Source organism: Brassica napus, chromosome C4, assembly GCF_020379485.1.
Source record: "Brassica napus cultivar Da-Ae chromosome C4, Da-Ae, whole genome shotgun sequence".
Taxonomy (NCBI): domain Eukaryota; kingdom Viridiplantae; phylum Streptophyta; class Magnoliopsida; order Brassicales; family Brassicaceae; genus Brassica; species Brassica napus.
In genome coordinates, this window is record NC_063447.1 from 2128242 (window position 1) to 2140042 (window position 11801).

Below are 11801 nucleotides of genomic sequence, written 5' to 3' on the forward strand. Positions count from 1 at the left end.
GTTAATAAATTTTACATAGAAAAACGAAAACGTCATATAATTTGAAACAAAAAAATTTCTTTAAAACGATTTATATTAAAAAAACGGAAGGAGTATTATATTTCTCTTATTAAAACAAAAACATTCACTTGGACCCAATTATTTTTGTAAGATTTTAAATTAAATATATCCTTATACTATAAAGTTATACCCACATGTATCTATTAAATTATTCCTTCCTTATAAGTTGAATGTTTTAGGAAATAAAATAACCAACACTTTTAATTATATATTTTTATTTCTTTACAAACCAACATTTTTTAGATATATCTATTAATTAGCTTTTTTTTTGAATCAAAACCTGCCCAACCGAATGCATATATATAATAAAATTATTTTAATAACTAATGTAAGTACGTGGAAGCCTCCTTGGTCCAGTGGTTTGATTAATGGTTCATTAATGCTTCTACACCATGAGGTCTGGGGTTCAAATTATGCAGATTCCGGCGAAAAAAAGTTACAACAGGTTTAAAATAAAAAACTAATCTAAGTACATGTTTTCTGTAATTTATTTTTTAATAAAATTGAAAACATGACCCGCTCGGATACGCCAGTCCAGATCTAGTTAGATGGAGTATGTTTGTGATTTTTTATGCATAGTATACATGTAGATGGTATGATTGCTTACAAAACGCCGGAGATCGAGGGATCACATTTAGATCATTGTATTAAAAGTAGATATATTTTGCGTATTCTCTGTAATTTTCCCCAAAAAATTCTGCAGATTTGATGTTTATCTAATTAGCATCAGTTTTACAGGTTTGGGTAAAGTAATGTTATTCGACGACCAAAACAAATTATATATGGAAAATTAACATTTTCCTTACACAGAAAATTAAACGTTGAATGAGGAAGAATGGAAGAGGTAAAAGACAAAAATACATTTATATCATAGCATTAACTAATCTAGATTTAAGGTTTAGAATTAAAGAGTTGAATTTTGAAAATATGATTTCAAATTAAAAAAATAGAACATTTATATTAAAATTTTCAAAATAAAAATGATTATTTTGGTTATTTTTCTAATTAAATACTATTTTTGTGACAAAAAAAAATTAAAATGGTTACTTGAGAAAATTGCTCAAATTTAAACATTTAAAACCAAAAATAATATAAAACCACAACGCGATCAATATCTTAATACTTACATTTTATTTTGTAACAAAAAATAAATGTTTTTTTGTTCACCAAATAATAAATGCTTTTGTTTGATTTTTTAGGCATAAATAAAACATAATTTTTTAATGATAATAATTATAATTATAATAATTAAAAAAAGACAAAGGAGGTTGGAGGAGGTGAATCGCAGGAGAAGGGGGGCAATGGACAGAAAAAGAAAAGGCATGCAGCCCCACTCAGCAACCTATTCGTTTTTTTGGTAAAAACATCCTATTCGTTGTGTTGCCTTCTGAATTCTGACCATTTTAAAATTTTTGTTTGCCATCAAACCCATCCAAACAAACAATGCCATAAACATCAGAGTCAATTAAAGGAAATAATCATATAAAAGAATGTGACAACCATATTAGTAGAAGAGAACAAGAATGTGACCACATATTGTTTACAAGTATCCCGTTTTTATCTTGTCTATTATGGTTAGTGGTCTGAACTGCACAGGCTGGTCATAAGCCTCGCACCTTTTCAGATTGGTTTATGAACTTCAGATTTTTTTTTGAACTTCGAAATTTATATATATATATATATATATATATAACGGAGCACTCGCATGTCTTTAATACTAAATATATCCCTATTCACCACATAGGAACCGGCCGGAGCTTTACTAATTACTAATCATAAAATGTTGACCGAACAGTAAGCCATTTATCTGGATCTCATTTACCTGATGCTGCAACCATGACTCACTACAAGAAAACACATGCTTAACGAGGAAATTTAATGAGGAAAAACAATCTTCGTAAATTTACGTCGATTTTACGAAAAACTTACGTGGAAAACTAATGTCATCGTTATTTCCTCGTAAAGTAACGACAAAAGCGTTTCGTCGTAAAGTGAATGTAATTTGACGAGTATTTTACGAGGAAATAGTTTACGTGTATTTAGCGAGGAAATTTTGAATCCACCAACTTTGTAGGTGTACACGTTTTTTTTTGCCACCTAATTAATTTTCGTCGTAAATTCATAGAAAAATTACAACTACCAGATTCAAAATTTCCTATAAATATGGATGTTTGAACATCATTTTAAACACACCAACAACAAAAAACGTGAAAGAAAAAAAAATGGCTGGCTCCGGGACTATTTACGAGTTGCGAAAGTGGATGTATATGCATAGAGATGCTAACGGGAGAGTGGCGAAAGAATACCTTGCGGGCCTGGAGACATTTATGCATCAAACAGATTCAACACCGCTCGCCCAAGAAAGTGGTAAGATGTTCTGTCCTTGTCGGAAATGCAACAATTCGAAACTGGCAAACCGTTAAAATGTTTGGAAGCATTTAATAAATAGAGGTTTCACGCCAAATTACTATATCTGGTTTCAACATGGAGAAGGTTTTAATTATGATCAAAATGAAGCTACTAGTAGTAATAGCAATTTTCACGAAAAAGAACCGGTTGATCATCATTTGCATAATGAACATAGTTACCATCAGGAGGAGATGATAGATTATGATAGTGTTCATGATATGGTAGCTGATGCATTCATAGCTCATGATGAAGATGAAGAACCTAATATAGATGCAAAAAAGTTTTACGAAATGTTAAACGCGGCGAATAAACCACTTTACAGTAGTTGTAGAGAATAGTTGTAGAGAAGGTCTCTCTAAATTGTCGTTAGCTGCTAGAATGATGAATATTAAAACTGATCACAATCTACCTGAAAGTTGCATGAACGAATGGGCGGACTTGTTTAAAGAGTATTTGCCGGAAGACAATGTGTCTGCTGATTCTTATTATGAGATTCAGAAACTGGTTTATAGTCGTGAGTTGCCTTCGGAGATGATAGATGTTTGCATCGACAACTGCATGATCTATTGGGGAGATGATGAGAAGCTAGAAGAATGTCGATTCTGCAAGAAGCCACGATTCAACCCGCAAGGACGTGGACGTAATAGGGTACCGTACCAAAGGATGTGGTACCTACCAATTACAGATAGATTAAAAAGATTGTTTCAATCAGAGCAGACTGCTGGAAAGATGAGATGACATGCCGAGCATACTCAGACGGATGGTGAGATGACTCATCCATCAGATGTAAGAGCCTGGAAACATTTCAACAAAGTACATCTGGATTTCGCTAGCAATAGCCGGAATGTGTATCTCGGACTATGCACAGATGGATTTAGTCCGTTCGGAATGTCAGGGAGACAATATTCATTGTGGCCAGTCTTTCTTACACCATACAACCTGCCACCGGAGATGTGCATGCAACGAGAGTTGCTATTCTTGACCATATTAATACCTGGTCCGAACCATCCAAAAAGGTCCCTGGATGTTTTCCTACAACCACTGATAAAAGAGTTGAAGGATTTGTGGTCAACAGGGGTGAGGATGTATGACTGTTCAACGAAGACGAATTTTATGATGCGAGCAATGCTTTTGTGGACCATAAGTAATTTTTCTGCCTATGGGATGTTGTCTAGATGGACTACACATGGGAGATTAACTTGTACATATTGTAATGGAACGACATATGCGTTTCAACTGAAGAATGGTAGGAAGACAAGTTGGTTTGATTGTCACCCTCGATTTCTTCCCATTGGCCATCCTTACCGAAGAAACAAGAATTTTTTTAGGCACAAAAGGGTTGTGAGAGACACTCCTCCTCCATACCTAACTGGAGAACAAATTGAAGCGCAAATCGACTACTACGGAGCTAACGAAACAGTTCGTTGGGGTGGTAATTAGCATGTCCCTCGTAATATGCATGATTCTTACGGTGTTCATCACAACTGGCACAAGAAGAGTATATTTTGGGAGTTGCCATATTGGAAGGATCTTCTTATGCTCCACAACCTCGATGTGATGCATATAGAGAAGAATTTCTTTGAGAACATCATGAATACAATATTGAATGTCCCTGGGAAGACAAAAGACAACATAAAATCGAGGTTGGACTTGCCGGATATTTGCTCAAGAAGCGAGTTACATATTAAAAGCAATGGACAAGTTCCCGTTCCAATATTCAGATTATCTTCAGAAAAAAAGTCGGTGTTGTTCAACTGGGTGGCATCAGAAGTGAAGTTCCCCGATGGGTATGTTTCGAATCTCTCTAGATGTGTTGAAAATGGTCAAAAGTTCTCCGGGATGAAGAGTCATGATTGTCATGTCTTTATGGAACGACTACTGCCTTTTGCATTTGAGGAGCTACTTCCAACAAACGTACATGAAGCACTTGCAAGTACGTAGTGTACATGAAGAGGGTGAGGAAGAAGTTTAACGCGAAGGCGAAAGTTCGCTTGTTGGACACAGTTTCCAACTGGAAGGGTGACTGGATCGTGAAGGGGTATGAGCGTGGCAAACCCGCTGAGCTCACCACGGATGTGTGGGATGGCCTCATCCGTTATTGGCGTCTTCCTGATTCTATTAGAATCGCCCAGTCTTGCCCTAACTCCCGTAACACGGTCGATGAGCACGGAAACGGGCCGATGCTTTACACTACGGGCCAAACACCCCACGCCGGTATCCGTTTGCAAATGGTAATTAAATATTTTATTAAATAAAATTTTTAATAGATATTTTTATTCTAACTTTCTTATTTTTAATAAATATTTTTATTTTTTGGGACATCTCCCGTCTCTTATGGAACTTTACGAGAGGACCCACAAGAACAAGGCGAGCGTATTTGTAGATGGCAAGTCCGAGCAAATCTACAACGACGTGGTTGCTCGGGTTGAAGACCGCCAGACCCAGCTGACCCAGCAGTCTACCGACGGATTATCTGTCACCTTATGCACACTTGAAGTGGATAAGATTTACGAGGAGGTAAATTTTCTAAAATTTTAATTTTTTATTATTCATTTAATTTAACCTTGAATTTTTACTAACAATATTTATTTTTTGTTTTTAAGGTTGTCCCTAAAAAAAAGGGACAGACGTTGGGGATTGGTTCCGTCGACGATGTTCCGAGAGCGACATCGTCTTATGGTCAGCGATGGGATGATGAAGTCACTGAGCTGCGTAACGAGTTGGCCGCGACAAAATCTCGTATGGGTGGAGTCGAGGGCTTCTTGGACGTTATAGTGGCCACAAATCCGGAATGGGAGTCCATGTTGAGGAACATGCAACAACAACATCCCATTCAAGGCGAGTCATCCGACATACATAACGAGGCGGATGTTGCAAGGAGGAGTGATGAATTCTACCAGGCGATGAACAACCCTTAGTTCTTTTTTTCCGGTTGTTGTATTATAAATTCAAAATTATTTATATATAAAATATTTTTGTATTGATTTATTTTTATTCTAAATTATAATTTTTTTAATGAATTAAATAAATTTAATTATTTTTTTAATTATATTTTTAAATTCTGTAAAATAATAAAAACAAAGTAAATTCGTAGCTAATGTACGACCTATTTACGTGGAAACCTTACGAGGAAATGACGAGAAAAAATAAACGAGTATTTTACGAGAAAACATTTACGAGGAAATGACGAGGAAAGATAAACGAGTATTTTACGAGAAAATACATTCGTGGTAGTTACGTGTATTTTGCGAGAAAACACTTTCAAGGTATTTACGTGTAGTTTACGAGGAACTCGTTTCGAGGTATTTACGAGGAAATATAATGACCTCCTTACGTGGAATATTTACGTGGTCTTTACGACGAAATGATGTACTTCGTCTTTACGACAAAATATTTTCCTCGCTAAGTTACGATGAATTGGCGAGGAAATATGTGTTATGATGGATGAGTAACGAGCAAACGTGTTTCCTCGCTAATTCGTCGTAAAGCCTCTTTAACGACGAACTCACGAGGAAAACCGCCCTCGTTAAGCTTATGTTTTCTTGTAGTGACTTTATTATTGACTGGACTCTCCTATACTCGGAATTGCAGGTGGTTCGATCCCCTAAAGTAAAGGCAAGCGCATAGGCTATAGAATCCAAAATAGAGCTCCTTCGGCTCTAAACTGCTACTGTGCTTATTTGGTCTATCAGCAACTCGGCCAGCTACTGACCTAATTGGTAACTTTTCAGTCAAGGTATGGATCACTCACTTCTGAGTCTTTTTGTTGCAGACAAGCTGCTTTGGTCTCACTCCTAGCTTTTCTTATCGAAAGGAAAAAAGAAGGATCGTCTCACTCCAGTCAAATATGTATGTGGTTGGGAACTTTCTGTGCTGTTATGATTCCATGATCTTCATCGCCACCTCTGTCCTATAACGCTTTCCTTTATAGCAGTTATTGCTCCGGTTCCTGAAGGTATAGCTCTTGCCGAGGAATTCCTTTGAAATCGGAGACTGTTCAAATTTCCTACTGAGATAGGCAAGCGAAGGGAGAACTAGAGGTATCTTGCTAGGCAAAGAAGGTTAGAATGTATAGCTCGCGGGTGGGATTGTCTCACACCGCCTAACATGAGAAATATCCTTTTGGAGAACCATTAACCAAGACAGAGAGCTTGACAGCGTCGAGGTGCTTTAGCAACTCGACTGAAAGGAGAGGAACCACACCCATGACTAGCTTGTTTCTGCTTGTTCGTTCGCTTGTAGGTTGCTACGCTGTTTTGCGAGTCATTCCATTCTCTTCCCTTAAACTACTACGTGAGGATCGGAGGGTCGCTACGAGATTCCTTTCTTCTTATCTTAATAGGAACGTAGGGCGTGTTATGGCTTGAACCCTTTCGAAAAGGTCAGGGCGAAGGGCATCCAACCAAGCAACAAGGAAAATTACGAGAACAGAACAAAAGAAGAAAATACCAATTCAATTTGAATGGATTCAAAACAAGGTTACTGTATGGATCTAGATTAAAAATTCTTCTGTTTTCATCTATTAAATAAGAGTGAATTATTTGAAAAATATATTTGAAGTTATCAAGTTGCAAATATTTAATTAAACAGATCTGACGTGACGCGAATAATAAGCGTGTAATCATTGTCAAAAGCTAATACCTATTGTGGGATATGCCCTGTAGGCAGGAGTAAGAAGGTCAGCTAGGAAATCAACAGATAACAACAACAACGGAGGGAATGAGTTCCTCCGGCATCTAGGTAGAACCTTCCAGAAAACCGGGAAAGTAGGGCATCATATAGTAAAGTAGGACTACTCCCAGAATCTATAATTGTCGCAAAAAGTCCAATATACATACATTATTGGATCTTTTGAATAACAGTCTAGAAGACCTTATCAAAATGGAACATTTTCACATAGAAGATGTAAAAAAGATTTTAGACATTTTAGAAAAAAATAAAAAAGGCATAAAAAAAAAATTGATTACATTGAAAAAAAAATTTAATTTTTGGTAGAGCACAACATGTGATGTTCCAAATAGAACTGTACCACAAGAAAAGAAGAAAAAAAGACATATATATATATACATGTGCATTCTTTTTTATTTTAATAATAAGAAAAATTAATAAATAAAAAACATACTTCTTGATTTACAATATTTGAGTCTTTGGAGTACTTGGGGATTATATTCCGCGCCGAGGATTTGTGCTTGTGGGCTAGGGTGAATATTGCAGACCAGCGAATCTGGTGGTCGACAATCGTTCGGACATGGTAAAGGTTGTCGCGGCATCTGTAGTAGGACAGAGGACTTATCGCGATGTCCGTGGACCAATTTACGATGTCTACGTCACTGACGTTTTCGTCAAGCAGGCCACGTGGATTGGCCAGGATCTTCTTCGGCTAATGATACCTCGATCCCGAAGCCTTCGGAGTATCTTTTTTATAGGTGCCTCTATCTTTACGGGGAATTCGCTGCTGATATATCCCGCCCAGTGTCCTCCTCCCTCCCCCGCCGCCTTCCGACCCGGGGAGTATACAATGACAACTTACGGGCATGAGTGCCCGATCGTGAGACTACCTTGCTAGTTTTACCTCCGACATAGCTGACTGGGGCTTGTGCCTTTCCTTAGCCCTGCTTGATTGACTCAATATCTTTCCAGGATGATAACGTTGTGATCAGTAATAATAATTGTAGTTTTTTTTACAAGGATCCGAATTTAATTATCAACTTTTTAATTTTATAAAAAAAATTTTAAATTTCGATCTAAAAAGAAGGATTTTAAAAATTTATTTATGGATTCGCTCTGAGTGGTATCTATGTCATTAATTCAATGAATCTCATGTATTAAGATTTAATTTAAAACAATCTCTCGCATTTGTGTATCCAATTGTTTTCATATACCGTAACTTATATTATATATTTTTCATATATACAAATATGTTTATCCTGGGATCTAAGTATACAAACATACATAAAAGAAGCTTTGGCCTACCAGAATATATTCGGATATAAAAGTAATAGCCAACATAAATAAGAATTTGAAACTGAAAAATTCGTTTCTTACATTGAATGTGTCAACAGTGCCATGCGAAAGCGCATAGTAACCTTTGCTAGTTAAATTGCTATTCGGTTATTTAAATTATGCGTTTTAAATTGGCACTTTTTGTTCCATCATTAGATATTCCTCTCTTTGAGCTTGTAGATAGGATCTAACAATTCACTTTTTAGTTGAATATATTAACATTAAAACTCGAAAATATAATCAAATTGAAAGAAAAAAATGGAAGTGAACCATAGGGAAATCAAAATCTCCTTTAACAAAAGAGAGGAAGCCAACATTTCAGTAAATTATAAAACCAAAAGTCTTGAAAGGATTTATAAGTTTAAGTGCAAACCTAACCGGAACCGGCAAATACTTTTTAAAAATTAATTATCAAATCTACACACATGGGAAAATGACAGTGTAGGAGCACAATATAGATTCTATAATGACGGTACAGATTTAAAACAGTTCAAGGAAGCCGTAACTTTAGATCACTGACGATCGAGAACCCAAACAGAAGGCAGAAACACAGACCCAAACCAGAGCTTACCATCTCTCTCTTGAACCTCACTTACGAATTTCATGTTCTTCCCTTCACTATCCTCAAGAACCTCCATAACCTCACCGGTCTTGCCGCAGAGCTTCACGGCACCTGCATGAGGCTTTCCTCCTTCAAATAGAAAAACCAACAGGTCCATATTCAACGTTTTCATGAAAAACTTCCCAATCCACGGATGCATCAACGAAAGCCTAGAAAACGGAGTTTTCTTAGAATGCAAGGCAACCCAAAAATCCCCTGTCTCGGTCCTCCTGATGTTATCAGCGTAACCCGGGAGCTTAGCGAATATGTCGCGGGTCCCTGCTTTAGGTCCTTTGACCCAATATCGATGAACAAGTTGCGTTGGAACCTCACAGGAAAGCACGAACGAACCATCGTTGCTTATGGCAAGACCATTAGGGAAATGTAGACCGTCCATTATAACTTTGGCCTCTTTTGTCTTCTTGTCATATCGAATCGCTCTTCCCGTCTTTTCGCCACACAGAAACGCGTAGAATACGTCCCTGATCCATGCACGAACGTAATAATTTTAGCATATGTCGACAGAAAGTAAATTTATACGTTTTACTAATAACTTGGTAAAAAAAAAAAACTTGGTAAAAAAGAAAAGTGGATTTTTCTTTGGGTTTACATGTTATAATGAAACCAAAAATTAGTACTTAAATATATAATTTCTTGTTTTAAAAAGCTCATGATATCCAGCCTACTAGTTTATGATTTGTCATTGCATCACCATTATATTCCAATATACATAATGCTTATTATTTAGCAAAAAAAAAACTATTAACATTTTTTGGAAACAAAAAACTCTAAACGCAAATGAAAAGAGAAACTTATTTTACGTTGGGTGTTTTCGGTTTTCCTATATGCAAAAAAACACACACAAAATCATAAAAACATAAGTGCTTTTATCTTTAGTTTTATCTTCACTTATAAATGCAAAATAATATTTACCCTTTTAAGACAATTTCAAATTTGCAATATAAAATTCTAAAACTCGTGGGTTTATCAGGAAGCATATTATTGTAAACATTTTAAGGAAAACGTTAACAAACAACCCAAATTTGATTCCCGAATTAAATAGATAATTAAAGGAAGTAATATAGAGGTGAAGTTATAATACCCAAAGTGGTAGGTGTCGCTGCTATCATTGAAGTAAATAGCATCGTCTTCTTCGTCTATATCCATTTGATTCGCAAACATAATTTTCTGACCTTCTACCTCGTCCACGACCTTCTCGGCCAATCCTCCGTTAGGCCCAACTTTCATTACCCCTAAGTAACCGTCACAAAAGTACAAATCTCCCGATTTTTTTTCGAAGCTCAGGCCTAAGGGCCTTCCACACGCAGGTTCCACCTTATGTCTCGAACAGTTCCCTCTTCATTTATACACCAAATACAAACATTGAAAATTTATCATGTATGTGACTCCTATAATCATTAATCTATAAACAGATTTATTCTAGCCTTTGAATTAATATCCATATACATTTACGATGTGTAAATGTTTTTATTAATCCTTGTGGAATAGTGAACAAAGTCATCACTGAAAACATATGTGCATGGAAACACTCAGTCTTTTGGGCATATACAAGTTAAACAAACCTGTCGGGAGTTGAGTAGGCGAATTTGACCCAGCTAAGATCCGCACCGCGCCATTTGAGTATGCTACCATCGGTGACGCCGACGTATGGGCCTTCCCCTTGTGGGTCCCAGTCCAGGCTCTCCGGTCCATCAACGGGAAGCGGGATCATCGTCGCCTTGGTTAGGACGTTCTTCGAGCCCACTATACTCTCCGGTCCGATGATGGATGGCCCGACGAAGATGACCAGGACAGCTATAACTGCCGTAACAACGGCCCATGTCCGAAATTTCCGGCTTATTGGCATTGTTGTGTAGCTGCTAGCTTTACCTTCTCTTCCGAAAAATGTGTGTGTTTAAGTGTAGTTTGGAATGGCTAATTACTCAATTAAATGCATGATTACTTTACTAGTTGGATGTTTCATGTTTGAGAATACGTGAGAGAGAAGGAATGAATAGAGAAAAGCATAAGCGATGAAGAGAAGCGACCAATATTACTACTTTATCTTTTTTACTTCTGTATTTTCCGAATATTACTTTTCTATTTAGTTGTTTTTTACATGGACGAAATGGACTTAGAGTTCAATAAGGATTTCTGACAAAAAAAAAGTAAGAGGGATTGAAATAAAGATTTAGTACAACTGTTAAATTATCAAGTTGAAAGTTAAATTTGCGATTTTCCTAAAAATATTTGGTTTGTATAATTTTAATCATATTTATTGATAAACCAACCGTTCTGCCATGCAGCATCTTGTGAGAATCTCACTTTGTGAAAAGGAAGAACGACATTCCAGAATATTTTTGACGTGTCTCTCTGTCTTTTTTTTTTCTTTTGAAAAATATTCTGGTTGTGTCGGAAAGAAAAGGAGTACTAGTCTGCTTCACGTTTTCTTCTTTTATACTTGAATACCATATTGTTTTTCATAACTCATTTGCGAAGATTCTCCTTATTAATTTACAATCAAAGTTTATGGATTTATTGTCATATGTTAAAATCCCCGGAAAGCAATTAGCTTGAATTTTCTTATAGAGAGGACATAAACAATACTAAATCGTCACGAAATAGCTATTCCAGGTTTCAGAATAATCAGAATTGAGAGTTGGTCTTGTAGCCTGAGAGAGTCGGCTCTTAGATCATAACTATTTGATGGTGATGCTTGGCTGGGCAT

General features: G+C 36.4%; 1 protein-coding gene across 1 annotated transcript; it reads right to left on the reverse strand.

The window, feature by feature from the left end:
* Positions 1–7355: 7355 nt before the first annotated feature.
* Positions 7356–11100, reverse strand: LOC106390519 (protein STRICTOSIDINE SYNTHASE-LIKE 1). Its single transcript, XM_048754438.1, has 3 exons — positions 10657–11100; positions 10176–10430; positions 7356–9555 (listed from the first exon to the last, which is right to left on the reverse strand). The coding sequence occupies exons 1-3, from the start codon at positions 10938–10940 to the stop codon at positions 8985–8987; spliced, it is 1110 nt and encodes a 369-aa protein (XP_048610395.1). The 5' UTR covers positions 10941–11100; the 3' UTR covers positions 7356–8984.
* Between the last annotated feature and the right edge of the window lie 701 nt (positions 11101–11801).